An 18629-nucleotide genomic window follows, 5' to 3' on the forward strand; every position below is an offset into this window, starting at 1 on the left:
TTATTAACAACTTTCATGACTATAAACACTATCCCATGATAATGCTCTCCCTCCCCCCACTTTCCCCTTTGAAACTCCACTCTCCATCATATCCCCTTCCCCTCTCAAATCAGTCTCTCTTTTATTTTTATGTCATGATCTTCTTCTCCTATTATGATGGTCTTGTGTAAGTAGTGTTAGGCACTGTGACGTCATGGATATCCAGGCTATTTTGTATCTGGAGGAGCACACTGTAAGGAGTCCCTCCCTTTCTTTCCTCTTACATTCTTTCCGCCACCTCTTCTGCAGTGGGCCCTGAGCCTTGGAATGACCAACCTCTTTTTATTTAAACTTACGGAACTGAGGAAGGGTGGGTTCAGTACCTTGTTGATTCCAGCATCTTCAAAACTCAGTCAAAACTTTACTTGATTGTCAGCATTATGAAAATCATGCTCTGGGGGCTGTGGCAATGGCTCAGAAGTCAAAGATGCCTGCTTGCAAAGCCTGACAGTCCTGATTTGATTCTGCAGTACCCACATCCATATAAAGCCAGATGCACTAACTGACACATGTAAGTGGAGTCTGTTTGCAGTAGCAGAAGGCCCTGGTGGTGTACCTGTACTCATTCTTTCTGTTTCAAGTTCATAAACTATTTTTTAAACATTTAAAACAGACAATGGGCATACCAGAGCCTCTAGGCACTGTAAATGAATTCCAGGCACTTGTGCCACCTTGTGTATTTGGCTTATGTGGGTACTAGGGAATTGAACCTGGGTCCTTAGACTTCACAGGCAAGCACCTTAACTGCTAAGCCATCTCTTCAGCCCTCAAGTAAATACAGTATTTAAAAAAATAAAATTATGTTATGAATAGCAATAGTTTCACAAGATATAAAATGAGGCAACCTCAGGCTGAAGAGATGGCTTAGTGGTTAAACGCATTTTCTTGCAAATCCTGACAGCTTGGGTTCGATTCTCCAGTGCCACATAAAGCCAGATACATAAAGTGCACATATGTCTGGAATTTGTTTGCAGTTGCAGGAGGCTCTGATATGCCTTTGACTCCCCCTCCCCTCGTGTGTGTGTGTGTGTGTGTGTGTGTGTTTGTGTGTCTCTTTTTCAAGTAAATAAAAACTTTTTTTTTTTCCTCAAGGTAGTGTCTCTAGCTCAGGCTGACCTGGAACTCACTTTGCAAAATAGAAGATAAAAACTTTTAAAAACTGAAGCAAGCTCACATATGGAAAGAGCAAAGCGTCTGGCTGTTTCCTGGATGCTAACAACCAGGAAAAACAGACAGCAGATCCTCAAAACAACATGGGACTCTGGTCTCAATCAATTTTCAATTTGAATACATCCAAGCACAAGGGACTATATCCCACAAACATGAGCTTTCCCCCATGAAGCCATTCAAGATTTAACTTATGGTCTATGTGAATTGGAAAAGTCACAGGGTCTAATCAAGGAAGAACACATGCACATGAAACCCATGCTATGTGGGCACTGCCAGTTAGCTCCTAAGTTGAGGTGTACTTTTGTGGCTTCTTCTGTGCCTTGCCTCCTGGTACATGGTCCCATTTCCCAACATCATCAAGGCTTCTCACTTCAGGCTCCTTTCCAAGGCCTGACATCTCCACTGCGTTGTGCTAACCTGTGGTATTTCCAGTGTGTGAAGTCTCATTCATGCAGTATCTTATCACCACACATGCTTATAACCACCATGCTTGGGAGGCTGGGGCAATAGGATCATGAGTTCGAGGCCAGCCTGGGATGTAAATGTGATCCTCATCTTGGGGATTGGACCTAGGGCTTTGTGTCTGTCAGGTCAGCACTCACGTGGAGCTCTGCCCCCACCCCTGTTGGGGTGTTTTCTTTTTCTTTTTTTTTGATGTTCTTTGTCTTTTTAGTTTTGTATTTATCCAGGTTCTGTTAAGTTAGGGTGGCCGTGGACTTGGAATCCTCCTGCCTCAGCTTCTCAGCTGAGTGGCTGGGGATATAGGCCTCCGCCATCGGGGCTGGCCAAGAAGCATCTCTGATGGGAACTGTGCTGTGGCTTGTCAGGCCCTGAGCTGGTTCAGGTGCTGGGGCTGTAGCAGGAAGCAAAGCTGTCAGTGTCCAAACTGATGGCCCAGTGCAGAGCCAGTCAGCAACAACATAAAAGTTATCACATGGGTCATAAATGTCAGGGAATAATCAAGTATTAACTAAGGAATTTTATTTTTTTATCAATTAAGATACTTTTTCTAGCTATTTTAAGCATAATGGCTCAAAGTCATGCCTGTTTTTCACTGTATGGGTAAAATTTGCAGCAGTAAGAGATCCTGGTGTGCCATTCTCTCTCTTCTAAGTAAATAAGTAATTTAAAATGCTGAGGGGCCTGGGGAGATGGATCCGTGGGTCAGGTACTTCAACGCAGCTCCATGTGCAGTGTGAACACCTGTGATCCTGATCCCTGCGCTCCTGTAGTGGCGGGAGGCGGGGCCAGGCAAGTTCCCAGAAGCTCATAGGCTGTTGCTCTGATCCACATAGTGGTAAATAAAAAGTGATCTTGACTCAAACAAAGTAGAAAGTGAGGACTAGAGGGTCATGGATGGTCCTCTAACCTGGATGCACGTGCATGTGCGCCCACAGATTGTTTAAAATATTCTTTATGCAGGCTGGAGAGATGGCTTAGTGGGTAAGGCACTGGCCAGGTTCCATTCCCCAGGTCCTACGTAAGCCAGATGCACATGGTGGCGCATATGTCTGGAGTTCGTTTGCAGTGGCAAGAGGCCCTGTGTGCCCATTCTCTCTCTCTCTCTCTCTCCCTGTCTGTCTGTCTCTTTGTCTCTAGTAAATAAATGAATAAATAAAAATAAAATCTAAAAAAAAAAAAACCTCTTTATGCTTGCTGACATTCTATTAAATGCTTAGACACCATATCTTTCTTTCATTGATGATTGTTGTTGGGGAGAAAACAGAAATAAAAAATTTTTCTGAGAATTTTTTTTGAAAAGAATTATATCTGAAAAGTAGTTTGAAATGTCATCAACCAGAGATGCTGAGATGATGGGATAATGTGGCACAAAGAAAGAGCAAGCTGACTTTCAGCCCCAGGTTTGACACTCATTCACTTAGTAACCCACTGGAGGGCTAGGTTTTAAACATTCTAAGTAATGAAGTAGTTTTCCTTCTCTGGTCGTAACCGTGTGTTCTTCTGTGGTTTCCCTGGGAGGGTCCCAGGTCCGCCCTCTCTCCTTGGTCGAGAAGAGAACAGGTGGACCCTGCGGCACAGAGATCCCTGTGGCAGTGACCTGAGGAGGAAAAGAACTCTGTGTCGAGAACTGGGAGCTATTCAGTTTTCATCCTCCCCTCTCTTCCTCCTTCTTTTTTTTTTTTTTTTTAATTATTTATTTATTTATTTGAAAGCGATAGACACAGAGAGAAAGACAGAGGGAGAGAGAGAGAATGGGCGCGCCAGGGCCTCCAGCCTCTGCAAATGAACTCCAGACGCGTGCGCCCCCTTGTGTATCTGGCTAACGTGGGACCTGGGGAAGCGAGCCTCGAACCGGGGTCCTTAGGCTTCACAGGCAAGCGCTTAACCGCTAAGCCGTCTCTCCAGCCCTCTTCCTCCTTCTTAAGCCAGGTTCTTATTTCTGAATTTCCTTTCAAATGCTGGAGGAGTGTAGTGGGATGAACAGTACAGGAACCTTTATAATGTCCTGCCAGCATGTGGGAGCTTCGTGTCATGCAGCTAGCTGATGAGCTCCTGGACTATATTCTACTCCTACTTTAAAGACTGCCTGTCCCCCCCGTCTGCGTTCCAGTGATGAAAAGAGGAGACTTGACTTCTGAGAAGACAGAGTTAGGTCAGTGAGTGTAATGCCTAAGGAATCATGGCCAGAGGTGACGCATCTTCCTAGAAACTGTCCTCCTAATGAGGAGCGAGCTGGGAGGAAGCTGGCAGATAGTCTCCTGGCAAGTGAAATGCTCAGAACGTTTCTGCTTTGCCCTGTGTGAGGAGAAGGCCACACAGGGTCAGAGAATGAGGAGGTACAGGGAAGAAAAAGAGTACAAGGGGAAGAGTTTGGCTGAGGGTCAAAATCGGAGGTGGCAGAACCCATAGGAATGAGGGGGAAGGGACAGTTCCACCTGGAAATGGGCCTCAGGCATGAAGAGACATAACGTCAGAAGATTGGTCTAGTTGAGATCTAGTTTCAGGATAAGGGTGGGACATAGGACTGATCAGTTTTCAGCCAGGCATGTGACACACACTGGTAAACTAGGTAATTGAGTGGCTGAGGCTGGAGAGTCAAGACTTTGAAGTGAGTAGTGAGTTCCAGGTCAGCCTGGTTTGAAACCAATTAAAAAAAAAATATTCGTAAGGGTAGAACAAAGAAAAAGCTCAAAAGTTTACCCTGGAGTTCTAACCTCCATCTCTTCCCCTATATTCCCAAGTCTTCCACCTCCATTTATGGCTGTGAGTGTTATGAGAGCCAAGCTTAATTCCTGTCTTCTTAACCCTGCTCATCAGGTTTAGTTGTGAACTTGTGACTCTATGTTCAGTCTTTCTACCCAGCCTGGTGACTTGTATATGATCCTTTTGGGCTGATCTGCCACCTCACCGGGGCCCACTGCTTGAGCATCTAGAGTGGATTCTCTTTCACACTCTTAACTTTGGAGATTCCATTCTCCAAACAGCAGCCAGAACAATCTTTAAAACAGAAAATCAAAGGCTGGAGAGATGGCTTAGTGGCTAAGGCACTTGCCTGTGAAGCCAAAGGACCCAGCTTCGACTCCCCAGAACCCATGTAAGCCAGACACACAAGGTGACACATGCATACAAGGTGGTGTACATGTTGCAGTCCGGGTTGCATTGCTGGTAGAAATCACCCAACCAAGAGCAGCTTCTGGGAAAAAGAGATTTATTTTGGCTTACAGGCTCGAGGGGAAGCTCCACGATGGCAGGGAAAAACGATGGCATGAGCAGAGGGTGGACATCACCCCCTGGCCAACATAAGGTGGGACACAGCAACAGGAGGGTGCCAAACACTGGCATGGGGAACCTGGCTATAAAGCCCTTAAGCCCGCCCCCAACAATACACTCCCTCCAGGAGGCATTAATTCCCAAATCTCCATCAGCTGGGAACCTAGCATTCAGAACACCTAAGTTTATGGAGGACACCTGAATCCAACCACCACAGCACACATCTCGAGTTTGGTTGCAGTAGCTAGGGGGGCCAGGCATGACAATTCTCCCTCTCTCTCACATTAAAAATAGTAATTTAAAAAACAGAAATCCAGGCCCAGCATAGTGTGATATCCCAACACTTGGGAAGTGGAACAGGGAATAGGGAGTCTGTTGCCAGCCTAGGCTTCATAAGACCCTGCCTCAAAATCAGAGTAAAACCATTTAAAATTCTGCATTGAGGCTAAAACACAAAGTCATTCCCACGGGCACGAGTCCTCATGTCATCCTGCTTTTACACTTCTCCACCTTCTTGTGGTCACTTTCTCCTTCGATATCTGCCTTCTACAAGTTGACCTTCCTGCTCTTTACACAGGTCATGTGTCTCCTTGCCTAAGGGCCACTGTGCTTCGTGTTTCTTCTTCCTCTAAGACAATTCTGGATCCTCACGTATCTGACCTGTTCATTACCGCTCAAGTTCCCGTTCATCACTTCACAGGTTTTCCTTGACCAGCTCGTCTAAAGTGGTTCTCTCTGCCCACTTACCTCCTGTCTTCCAGGCCCCTACTCCACCTCGATCCCAAGACCTTGAGCATGCTAGGCAAAGGGATGTACTGCTGAGCTGTACCTCCAACTCTTTTCCCTGTATCTTAATCTCACCATGCAGAAAATCTGATTTGTTTTCTTAATTTGTGCCAAAATATGAGCTCTTAAGGTAGAGACCTTGCATGTCTTTTTCACAGTTAAGACAACAGTTTATGGTCAGTGTCCAAACTTATGAGGTCCTACTGTTTGTTTGTTTTTTTTTAAACAGGGCTGAGGAAATGGCTAAGTGGTTTAGGCATTTGCCTGTGAAGCCTAAGGACCCCATTCGATTCTCCAGGACCCACGTAAGACAGATGCACAAGGGGCGCATGCATCTGGAGTTTGTTTGCAGTGGCTGGAGGTCCTGGTGTGCCCATTCTCTCTTTCTGTCTATCTGCCTCCCTCACTCAAATAAGTAATAAGATCTTAAAAATATTTTGTTGGTTTATTTGAGAGAGAGTGAGAGGAAGAGGCAGATAGAGAGAATGGGCTTACCAGGGCCTCTCGCCACTGCAAATAAACTCCAGACACATGTGCTACCTTGTGTATTTTGCTTTACATGGCTACTGAGGAATCGAACTCTGGTCCTTAGGCTTTTAGGCAAGTGTCTTGACCACTGAGCCACCTCCCCAGCCCATGTAGTTGTTTCTTGACTGAATGAACCAACTGAGTCAGTCTACATGATTCCTTGGTTGTGTTTGCAGTTTAGTGAGCCCCAGAAGGGAGAGGAGCAGCCGGTGACAAGGCTAGGAGGAGCAGGCAGCCTCTGCAAGAAACCTGCACACGTGTTGTCCTCGCTGCCTACGTGGACATGCTACTTATCTAAGATGCTCTCCAGTGCCTGTTCTTGACTTTGTGGGCTTACTTTTATGTCTGTATGTGTTGAGTATGTACTGCATGAACAGGGTTCTAAGATCCAAAACTGTGTGAGGGGGTATACTTGGGAAAGTTCACCCAGTGTCCCTTCCTTTCTTGTTTCCTTTGTTACAGTTGCATATTGCCTTAAAAAAAAAAAAAAAAAAAAAAAAACGGGCTGGAGTGATGGCTTGGCGGTTAAGCGCTTGCCTGTGAAGCCTAAGGACCCCGGTTCGAGGCTCGGTTCCCCAGGTCCCACGTTAGCCAGAAGCACAAGGGGGCGCACATGTCTGGAGTTCGTTTGCAGAGGCTGGAAGCCCTGGCACGCCCATTCTCTCTCTCTCCCTCTACCTGTCTTTCTCTCTGTGTCTGTTGCTCTCAAATAAATAAAAATTAAAAAAAAAAACCAAACCTGTTGTGGGTTTAAAAAGTAGGTATATCATGTATAAAATGTGTGTGTGTGTTTCTATTTAGGTTATTTCCATCCTCCTTACAATAAAGGCAATCTCCTATATAAAGTCACTTTTATTCTTGGCTTTCCTCACTTTAATAGCATCCTGGAAGCTACCCGTTTCATCCCATAGTAGTTTTTCCCTTTCCTTTAGCATCTGTGTCGTACTCACTGAGGGAGAAGTAGGGCCCATTTATCTTAATTTTTTAACTATTGTCCTTTTAAGCAGTGTTCTGTGTTCATGCATTTAGATTATTTTCAATATTCTGTGATTACTGACACTGCAGTGGTTGTAGTTACTATAACAGTGGTGACCTCTTGTGCATGTGTAGTTTTTAAAAATAAATACAATTTGTATTTTATTATTTCAAAAAATATTTTATTTATTTATTTATGAGAGAAAGAGGCAGAGACAGAAAAAGAAAAAGAGTGGGTGCGCTAGGGTCTCCAGCCACTGCAAATGAACTCCAGATACACATGCTTCCTTGTGCATCTGGCTTACGTGGGTACTGGGGAGTCAATCCTGGATCCTTTGACTTTGCAGGCAAGTGCCTTAACCACTAAGCCATCCCTCCAGCCTGCATGTGTACTTTTATACTGTTGAAAATGTCATATATTTTTTTCCCCTCTTTGCCCATGGAGGACTTGTTTTATGAATACTAGATTTAAGCTGGTCATGGTGACACACGCCTTTGATCCCAGCATTCGCGAAGCAGAGGTAGGAGGATTGCTGTGAGTTCGAGGCCACCCTGCTGAGACTCCATAGTGAATTCCAGGTTATCCTGGACTAGAGCAAGACCCTGCCTTGAAAAACCAAACAAACAAACAAAAAAAAAACACCCTAGATTATTCATATTAAACGATTACTAGAAAGCTTCTGTCTCCTAACTCATGCATCCTGCTTCGATGTTTCTGTTTTTCACAAGAGAACAGGTTGGGGGGCAGCAGTGTAGGACTACAGGGGGAGCAGCGCCTCTGCTGACTTTAAAGTGAGTCAAGCCTGGTGAGGTAGCACCTGCCTGCAGTCCCAGCACTCACATGGAGCTCTGTCCTCTACCCTTGTGGGGTTTTTTTTTCTTTTTACTTAATTTTTTTTAATTCTTTTTTTATTTTTCTTTTTTTTTTATTTGAGAGCAACAGACACAGAGAGAAAGAGGCAAAGAGATGGGGTGGGGGAGGCAATGGACACGTTAGGGCCTCCAGCCACTGCAAACAAACTCCAGACACGTGCGCCCCTTGTGCATCTGGTTAACGTGGGTCCTGGGGAATCGAGCCTCGAACCAGGGTCCTTAGGCTTCACAGGCAAGCATTTAACCGCTAAACCATCTCTCCAGCCCTTTTTACTTAATTTTTAAAAAATTTATCCAGGTTCTTTTAAGTTGGGATAGCCTTGAACTTGGACTTCTCCTGCCTCAGCTTCTCAGCTGAGTGGCTGGGAGGCAGTGGTAGGAGGATTGCTGTGAGTTTGAGGCCACCCTGAGACTCAGAGTGGATTCCAGGTCAGCCTGGGCTACAATGAGACCCTACCTCAAAAAATCAGAGAGAGAGAGAGAAGTAAATCAAGTATGCATATTGGTGTTAATGGGAACCTTTTCTTCCTGAAGAGCATTTAAAATGGTTGAATATCTTTTTTTTTTTTTTTTTTTTTGGTTTTTTGAGGTAGGGTCTCACTCTAGCCCAGGCTGACCTGGAATTCACCATGGAGTCTCAGGGTGGCCTTGAACTCACAGTGATCCTCTTACCTCTGCCTGTCAAGTGCTGGGACTAAAGGCATGTGCCACCACGCCTGGCTTGAATATCTTTAAAAATACTTTGCAGAAGTAGTAATGTTTGGAAGCTTTATTTACTTACTATAAAATCTGATAGTACAAAAATGAAGCAATTAGATATCGGTGCCTGCAGCGAATCTAGATGTACAAACCAAAACAAAATGTTAGCAGGCAGAATTGCACAACGATTGAATTTCACAATAACCATGGCCTACTTGAGTTTACGCCAGAGATCCAAGATTTGTTCACAACCAAGAAATTTATATAAACATTAGTATTTATATCAGCAGATAAAAGCAAAAGGCAAAATTTTCACCAGATCAACACATGTGGGTTAGGACTTTGGAAAAAGAAAAAGGAACCAGTTTTACTGAGCTGGGACTGTCACCTAGGATGTGTTATGTAGTAGGCTTAATCCCTGACAATGCAAGCAACAACCCCAAGTCCCAAACTACCACTCCTTGACATGCTGAAGCTGGGCATGCTGGTACGTACCTGTAATCCTGGCACCAAAAAGGCAGAAGGGTCAAGGATTAGCTGCCATCCTTGTTTACATAGTTTGATCACAGCCTGTGCTATATGATTGTGTTTTAAACCAACAAATAAACAGTAAATGAATAAATACATCAGTCCACTTTGCAAAAATATTAACTTTAAACATTGAAGTAATAAAGCTGCTTCACTTAAACTCAGAACTAAGTGGAAAGGAAGTCATTAGTGTGTTAGAGGCACTAAGACCAATAAAGATTAGAGTAAATATTAGAAAACAAAATAATATTCTTGGGCTACAAAGATGGCTCAGTAGATAAAGCTCTTTTAGCACAAACAGGAGGACTTGACTGGGGATCCCCAGAAACTGCGTAAAGCCAGATGCTGTAGTGCTGACATCAAGTCTCAGTGCACTGAAGGCAAAAAGAGATGTGGAAACTGAAGCTCACCTGCCAGCATGCAGGCCATTCACCTGGTGACCACAGCAGTGAGCGAGAGATCCTTCCTCAAATAAGCTGGGAGGCAAGACCTGACACCCAAGGTTGTCCTCCCATCTCCACGTGCTCCTGTACTCACACATGTGAACACACACGCACGCACGCACGCACACATGCACGCACGCACGCACAGAAATATTCTCTTCATTTTTCTAGCCAGTTGATTATATGCTTACTAAAACTAAACGTAGTCTGGTGTGGTAGCAGACGCCTTTAGTACCAGCACTGGGGTGGCAGAATTAGGAGAATCACCATGAGTTCAAGGCCACCCTGAGACTACATAGTGAACTTGGCTAGAGCAACACCCTTCCTCAAAAAATAAAACAACAACAACAAAAAAAAAAAAACAGAAAACAAAAAGTAGCAACATTCATAGAAGCTTGGTAAGATAGCCAAATGAAGTATAGATAACTTAAAAATTAAAATGTTTCCATATGATTGAAATTAAGCAGCTAAAAATAGAAATGCAGGCTGGGCATGGTGGCGCACACCTTTAATCCCAGCACTTGGGAGGCAGAGGTAGGTGGATCGCTGTGAGTTCAAGGCCACCCTGAGACTCCATAGTGAGTTCCAGGTCAGCCTGGGCTAGAGTGAAACCCTACCTCGAAAAACCAAAAACAGAAAAAAAAATAGAAATGCAGGGTGGAGAGATGGCTTTGTGGTTAAGATATTTGCCTGCAAAGCCAAAGGATCCTGGTTCGATTCTCCAGGACCCATGTAAGCCAGATGCACAAGGGGGCACATGCATCTGGAGCTTGTTTGCAGTGACTGGAGGCCCTGGCGTGCCCATTCTCTCCCCCCCCCCTCTCTCTGCCTCTTTTCCCTCTCAAATAAGTAAGTAAATAAATAAAATATATTTCTTTTAAAAATAGAAATGAAGAAACATGACAATTAAAATTTGGGTGGAACCAGGTGTGGTGGCACATGCCTTTAATCTCAGCACTTGCTTAGTGCTTGGGAGGCAGAGGTAGGAGGATCCCTGTGAGTTCAAGGCCACCCTGAGACTACCAAACAAATTCCAGGTCAGCCTGGTTTAGAGCGAGACCCTACCTTGAAAAACCAAAAATAAAAATAAAGAGTGAAAATGATAAAGTTCCTTAAAATACCTTTATCAATAAAATTTTATTATCTGAAAAAAAACTCCATCTTATTTAAAGAAATGGGAGGTCGGTTGTGGTGGTGTACGCCTTTAATCCCAGCACTCGGGAGGCAGAGGTAGGAGGATTGCCATGAGTTCAAGGCCACTCTGAGACTCCATAGTGAATTCCAGGTCAGCCTGGGCCAGAGTGAGATCCTACCTGGAAAAAACAAAAACAAAAACAAAGGGAAGACAGTGTTTCCTTTGATGGACAAACTGCTATATGTATGTCAATTCTCTAAAAATCCTAAAGCTAAGATAGGTTTTTGATGTCCTTTGGCTTACACATACATTCCCAATAGGAAACAAATGTATATCAATAGTTAGGAAGTAATTCTTTTGTTTTTTTGAAGTAGGTCTCACTGTAGCTCAGGCTGACCTGGAATTTACTATGTCATCTCAGGGTGGCCTCAAACTCACAGTAATCCTTTTACCTCTGCCTCCTGAGTGCTGGGATTAAAGGCATTCCCCACCATGCCCAGCTCTTTTTAAAGTTTTTTATTTATTTGAGAGAGAGAGAGAAAACAGTGGGCATACCAGGACCTCTAACTGCCACAAATAAACTCTAGATGCATGCACCACTTGGTGCATCTGGCTTACGTGGGTCCTGGGGAATTGAACCTGGATCCTTTGGCTTTGCAGGCAAACACTTTAACCACTGAGCCATCCTCCAGCCCTAGAAGTAATCCTTTAAAAAAATATTTTATTTATTTATTTGACAAAGTAAGAGAGGGGGAGAGTGAGAGAGAATGGGCATGCCAGAGCTTCCAACCACTGCAAACAAACTCCAGATGCTTGTGCCTCCTCGTGAATCTGGCTAACGAGGGTCCTGAGGAATTGAACCTGGGTCCTTTGGCTTTGCAGGCAAATGCCTTAGCCACTAAATCATCCCTTCCATCCTGGAAGTAATTCTTTTAAAAATGAAAAGGATTGTCTGGGTAGATAATTCAGTTGGTTAAGTGCTTGCCTTGCAAACATGAGGACCTGAGTTTGATTTTCAAACTCCACATCAAGTGCCTGGAACGGTGGTATGCACTTGTAATCCCAGTGCTGGGAGCGGGGATACAGGCACACCTCTGGGTTTACTGCCAGTGGATGTATCCTAATTAGGTGAGTGCTAAGTCAGCAAGAGACCTTGTCTCAAAAAAAGGTGACAGTGTCCAAGGTTGTCCTTTGGCTTACACATACACATGCATGTGTGCAAAAAAAAAAAAAAAAACAGGGTGGGGGGAAGCCTTGTCAGTGTTGGAACATGCTATAAAGCCACTGTGAGCAGATCAGCATCATATTCACGTGGGACTTGTTCAGTCAGAAAAAATAATCCACAGATGGTTCTTACTTCATATGAACATTCAATATGTGAGAAAACATAGTTTAGTTCAATGGGAAGAGGATAGATTAGTTAACAAACATAAGAAAAATGGTCAGGCATTGTGGAACACGCCTTTTATCCCAGCACTTAGGTAGGTAGGATCGCTGTGAGTTTGAGGCCTCCTGAGACGACATAGTGAATTCCAGGTCAGCCTGGGCTCGAGTAAGACCTTACCTCAAACAAAAACAAAAACTAAAACAAAAAAAGATGGGAGCTGGAGAGATCACTTAGCAGTTGAGGTGCTTGTCTGTGAAGCCTAAGGACCCAGGTTCAATTACTCAGGACCCACATTAACCAGATGCACAAGGTGGCACATGCATCTGGAATTTGTTTCCAATGGCTAGAGGCCCTGGTGAACCCATTCTCTCTCTATCTGCCTCTTTCTTTCTCTCACTCTCTCTCCCATAATTTTTTTTTTTTTTTAAGAAATGGCTTGACTCTGAGATCGCCTCCCCACATGCACACCTGAAGTTAGTTAGATCTTGGTTAAAGATTAAAATGAACAAAATCAAGGACTGACTAAAAGAAATATGTATAAAAATATAGAATTTCTCTAACATAGTAAAGATATATACAAGCTTAGGATCTGAATTGCTAAAAGTCTGTCATAGTTAAACGGTTATTATGCAGTATACAATAATGCTTTTAAACTGATAACGTGTTTTCCATCAGAAAAATTGGCAAATGATAGAATAAGCAGGTCACAGGAAAATAAAACCAACTGGTCAGGAAACATAAGGGAAATGGTGCTTGGGCTTGTGGTAATGAGGGAAGGCTGGTTCCACGGGATCATGACTGTAGGAGGCCACAGGATGAGGCCACACTGAGTGCAGAGGAGGCTGCTGCAGTCATGGGGCTCTTTCCTGCTTTATGATCTTTATTTCCTCAAATAACTATGCTGAGTTGTACAGTTTTTATCATGTCTAGAGATTTATTCTTTGTTGAAGGTTTTCTTTTAAAAAATATATATTTTTTATTTTTATTTATTTATTTGACAGGGAGAGAGAGAATAGGCATGCCAGGACCTCCAGACGCTGCAAATGAACTCCAAATGCATGCACCACCTTGTGTATCTGGCTTACGTGGGTTCTGGGGAATTGAACCTGGGTCCTTTGGTTTTGCAGGCAAGCACCTTAACCACTAAGCCATCCCTCCAGCCCTTTTGGAGTTTTTCTTTTGTTAACTCCAGCTGCACAGGAGATTTTCTATGTAATTCAGTTTTCATTTCAGGACAGAATCAGCATGTGGTTCATTTTTAAATATTTTTAGTCATGGCATTTCAATTATACCAGCTGGTCTTGTCTGCTAGATGAAATAGTTACTTATAACGTTAGTTTAAGGCTGGAGAGATGGCACAGTGGTTAAGGTTACTTGCTTACACAGCCTGATGACCTGGGTTTGATTCCCCAGGACCCACATAGAGCCAGTTACACAGAATGGCACATACATCTGGAGTTTATTTGCAGTGGCAAGAGACCCTGGCATACCCATTCTCTCTGTGTCTCTCCTCCCCTTGCCCTCAAATTAACAAATTTAATCACAATCTGAGTTTGTGGGATCCTCAGACCCCACATAACCACTAGAAGCCATGAAGAGCTTCTGTAATCCCAGTACATTAATGGCAAAATAGGAGGTTAATACACGAGATTTTCCCAGAAGCTCACAAATGGAGCAGTGAACAAAAACAAGAGAGCCTGCCTCAAAATGAGGTGGAAGGCAAGGACAAGCCCGAAACTTGACCTCTGACCCCCCCATGCTTACACTCTCACATGTAAACATATGGACGCTCTTCAGATAAAGCATCTTCTAGTAAATCCTCCAAGATTTTATATGTGGATTAAAAGAAATGAAGCCCAAGTAAATATTTTTCATTTAATTAATGAATATGCACTTTGGATTGTGCAATGTAGTTTCCACTTGCAAGTGTATGCCTTCCTCTCTTTGGCTTCCTCTTCTTTGAAAAGGACTTTTATTATTATTATTATTATTAGTTTTTATTTATTTATTTGAGAGAGAGAGAGAGAATAGGCATGCCAGGGTCTTTAGCTACTGGAAATAAACTCCAGACACATGTGGCCCCTTGTGCATCTGGCTAAAATGGGTTCAGTGGGGGGGGGGGGTTCCTGGGGAATCGAGCCTCGAACCGGGGTCCTTAGGCTTCACAGGCAAGCGCTTAACTGCTAAGCCATCTCTCCAGTCCTGAAAAGGACTTTTAAATTAAAACTCACTACTAATTGCAGGTGGCCTGTGGTTGTGTAAGCATTGTTTTCACATAGCAGACACACTTGTACAGTTTCAGTGCTGAGTGTGCAGAGCTGGACTCACAAGCATCACTATAAGAACTTTGGAAGTTTAGTCGTGTTCCAGTACAGTGTAGCATGCCGTGTCCTGTCCCCATGTTGAAGGTACAGATCTCCACAGAGCAAGCGTCACTTCACCCACTACCTCTAAAGGTACTGCTGTCTGAGTTTGGACTCCATTTTACTAACATGGCACACGCCTTTAATCCCAGCACATGGGAGGATGGGTTAGGAAGGTCACCAGGAGTTCAAAGCCAGTCTGTGCTCGAGTGAGACCCTGACTCAAAAACAGAGTTTGCCTTTATTTATTTATTTGAGAGCAACAGAGAGAGACAGAAAGAGGCAGACAGAGAGATAGAATGGGCACGCCAGGGCCTCCAGCCACTGCAAATGAATTCCAGACGCGTGCGCCCCCTTGTGCATCTGGCTAACGTGGGTCCTGGGGAATCGAGCCTCAAACCGGGGTCCTGAGGCTTCATAGACAAACGCTTAACTGCTAGGCCATCTCTCTAGCCCCTTTTTACTTTTTTAAAATACTTTTTACGAGGGGGGAGAGAAGAATGAGAATATGGATTATACCAAGGCCTCCTAACACTGCATATGAACTCCAGATGTATGTGTCACCTTGTGCATCAGGCTTTGCATGAGTACTGGGAAATCAAATCCAAGCTGTCAGGCTTTTCAAGCAAGCACTTTAACTTCTGAGCCATTCCTCCAGCCCCCGAGTTTGCCCTTTTAAGCTGTATAATCCCATGGTTTATAGTATATTTGGAATTGTCCAATCATCACCACTATCTAATTTTGGGACATTTTTATTAAAATGTAACCTCTTTTGTCTCAAGTAAAATCTTCAAACTGGGGTTGACAATTCCTCTCTGTATCATATGGATAAGGAGTAATAAAGGAGGAGGTTTTAGAGCCACTTAAAGCTTTGGCAGGACTTATGATTTTCCCCCTAGAGCCTGGTCAAGATGTTTCAGTTTGTTTTCTTCTCTCCAGAGGTAGGGAGCCAGTTACTTGTTTTTGTGCTTGTGCTTGAGGTAGAGAAAGGCTCTTTTATAGTCTCTGTTGTTCTGAGTCTGTGCTGTTGGTTTGCAGGGCTCTAGCTGACATGAATAATGATGGAAGAATGGACCAAGTGGAGTTCTCCATAGCTATGAAGCTTATCAAACTGAAGCTACAAGGATATCAGCTCCCCTCTGTACTTCCCCCTGTCATGAAACAGCAACCAGTGGCTATTTCTAGTGCACCAGCGTTTGGTAAGTCTGGAAGTAAATTGTTTCCTAAGTTTCGGTACAAATTATAGAAATAGACATTTCCCCCTTCTTACCCCCCATGAGATTATGCATTATGAAATTCTGGGGGTGGGGAGGGGCAATTATATCTAAAAACTTATGGTTTGTGCAGGGCAGGATAGGATAGTACAAAACAGGTAGCTGGTCAACCTTTCCATGTCCACAGTACTAGGACTGAGGAGTGTGAGTGCTGAAGATCCAGTGGACGAGGCTAATAAAACTCAGGGTCCACCTCCAGTCACTCACCACCTCTGGTGAGGCTCCACCTCCCAGAGATACCATCATTTTCCGAAGGTACCATCAGCTGGGGACTAAATATTGAAAGCACATGAACCTGTAGGAGACATTTAATTCAAACCACCATGAGAAGTCCATAAATCTATACAAGTGCTGGAGGAAGAAAGGAACAAATTCTGGTCTCTGGTGTAATTGAGAAGAGGAGAACTGACACTCCCATGCAGGTTCAGTCAGCCAGGCTGAGAAGAGCAGCTGAGCGGAGGCACTGTGCTCTCTGCACGACTGTGTGAACAAGGGCCTGCCTGAGAAGGCCTGGTGATCTGGAGCTGAGCCATGTCTGTGAACTCAGACTCACAGCTGACTCATTTGGTTGGGGGCATAGCTTGCCTGGCATATGTGATGAGTTACATTTTATCCTTAAGACCTCAAAAACCCTAAACAAAGCAACAAACCAAAACCTTAGCCCATCAAGGCTTTCTTCTTGTGCCAGGGCCCATACTGAGATAAAATGGATGCAGCCAAATTGAGCAGTGCTGGAGAGTACTGTATGTGCTTTGTCGCACTCAGGTCCACATTGCTGGTAGAAACCACCCAGCCAAGAGCAGCTTGCAGGGAAAAAAAGGTTTATTTTGGCTTATAGGCTTGAGGGGAAGCTCCACGATGGCAGGGGGAAATGATGGCTTGAGCGGAGGGTGGACATCACCCCCTGGCCAACATAAGGTGGACAATAGCAACAGGAGAGTGTGCCAAACACTGGCAAGGGGAAACTGGCTATAACACCCATAAGCCCTCTCCCAACAATACACTGCCTCCAGGAGGCGTTAACTCCCAAATCTTGATCAACAGCTGGGAATCTAGCAATTAGCACACCTATGTTTATGGGGGACCCCTGAATCAAACCACCACAGGCTTCTTGGGGAGAAAAGTCATCATCAGTCTTATCCAGCAGTAGACACTGTGAACCATACAACTGACCAGTCAGACAATATGTGTCCAGTTGTGCAATAGTGGCATCACTGTTATGTGTTATCCAACTGCTCTATGATTGGCTTTGAGGCCCACTCCACAGGAAGGAATATGCTTGGTCAGAAGCCTGTGGTTGGGGAAATCATAGGCCCTAGGAAAGAAATTACTGCGGCTGTTTGATTGAATGGGTATGTTTTGCCCATCAAGCTGCCCTCTAAATATTTATGTTTATGCTAATAAATTAGTTCTGCTTTCTCTTTTGGTAAGAGAATAGTAGGCAACAACTATTGAAGAGACTCAAAATTTGTTAACGTGCCTGAGAACAAGTGACTGTTGAGTGTTTAGCCATAAATGAGATATCTGCAGCACCCCCTCCTAGACTCAGGGAACAGTGCAGACGAGGGGGCAGAAAGAATGTACGAGACAGGATGGGGAGGCGTGCTTTGGAATGCTGCTCTGGAGATCTGAAGTTGCTGTTTCATTCATGACCTCACAGCAGCTGCCGTTACCTGCATACGACCAGCACAATACTGGGCCCGTCCGCATTCCATCATGGATGGTGGTGGAGAGCAAAACAAATAGAAAAGTAGTAGACGAGGGTCTAGTTGGGTAGAAGAAAGGGCTCAGTGGAAGGGGAATGGGAGATAAGAGAAGGCAACAGGAGGACGTTACGATCAACACACGTTGAAGAGTAAAGCAGAGAGAAACAGTTTCGACAGACAAAGGGACACAGAGTCAAAGGAAGAGAAATAGAGCCAACAGTGGGGGAGGACAGAGACCGGAAGTCCTGGGAAGCCAAGCTCACCCACAAATAAACACCAGAATGACTTAAGCAAGGTCAAACCCCACACAAAGTTGTTTTTAAAGAAAATGAATATTTCGCTGCATTACATCCCCATGGCCAGTGAGAGCACTCTGGTAGCCCGCTCCTTCATGACAGGCCAGAGGTGCTGAGTATAATGAAAGACATCAGAGGACAGCCTAAACCCGGAACTTAAATAACGCTTCAGACATGAGATGGCAGAACTCAGCCAAGAAGGAGTAATTTACTTTGAGAAATAGAGACTAATCTAGAAGCAACTTAAGAGATCCCGTTTGCAAGAGAAATTAATGCAAACAGGAATTATTTTAAATTAGAAGAAAATGATAACATAAATATGAATAGTTGAGAAACTGACAGATCTTGAGAGCAAAGAATGTTGAGCATAGAGTCAGGAATCCCTGGAGAAAAATGCATCTGTGGAACAAATCAAGTCATAAAAAGAATTCAAAACAATTCTCTTGAAATGAAAGATTTGAAAGAGAGTATTATGTGCTTGAGACTATCATTCTAAAAAGACCAATACTAAGATACATCCTAGTTTATGTATATATATACATATACACATGCATACATACACACACACACACATGTTTGGGGATGTGGTGGTGCATGCCTTTAATTCCTGTACTTGGGAGGCCAAGGTAGGAGGATCACTATGAGTTTGAGAGGCCACCTTGAGAATTCCATGTCAACCTGGGCTAGAGTGAGGC

General features: G+C 44.0%; 1 protein-coding gene across 9 annotated transcripts in view; it reads left to right on the forward strand.

The window, feature by feature from the left end:
• Itsn1 (intersectin 1) overlaps positions 1-18629 on the forward strand; it is a 227127-nt gene that overhangs the window by 64020 nt on the left and 144478 nt on the right. For all 9 annotated transcript variants that reach the window (XM_004654454.2, XM_045150359.1, XM_045150358.1 and 6 more), the window contains exon 5: positions 15697-15857. In XM_004654454.2, coding sequence (XP_004654511.2) covers positions 15697-15857 — 161 coding nt within the window. The remainder of the gene's footprint in view (positions 1-15696; positions 15858-18629) is intronic.

The sequence above is a fragment of the Jaculus jaculus genome, chromosome 5, assembly GCF_020740685.1.
Source record: "Jaculus jaculus isolate mJacJac1 chromosome 5, mJacJac1.mat.Y.cur, whole genome shotgun sequence".
Taxonomy (NCBI): Eukaryota; Metazoa; Chordata; class Mammalia; order Rodentia; family Dipodidae; genus Jaculus; species Jaculus jaculus.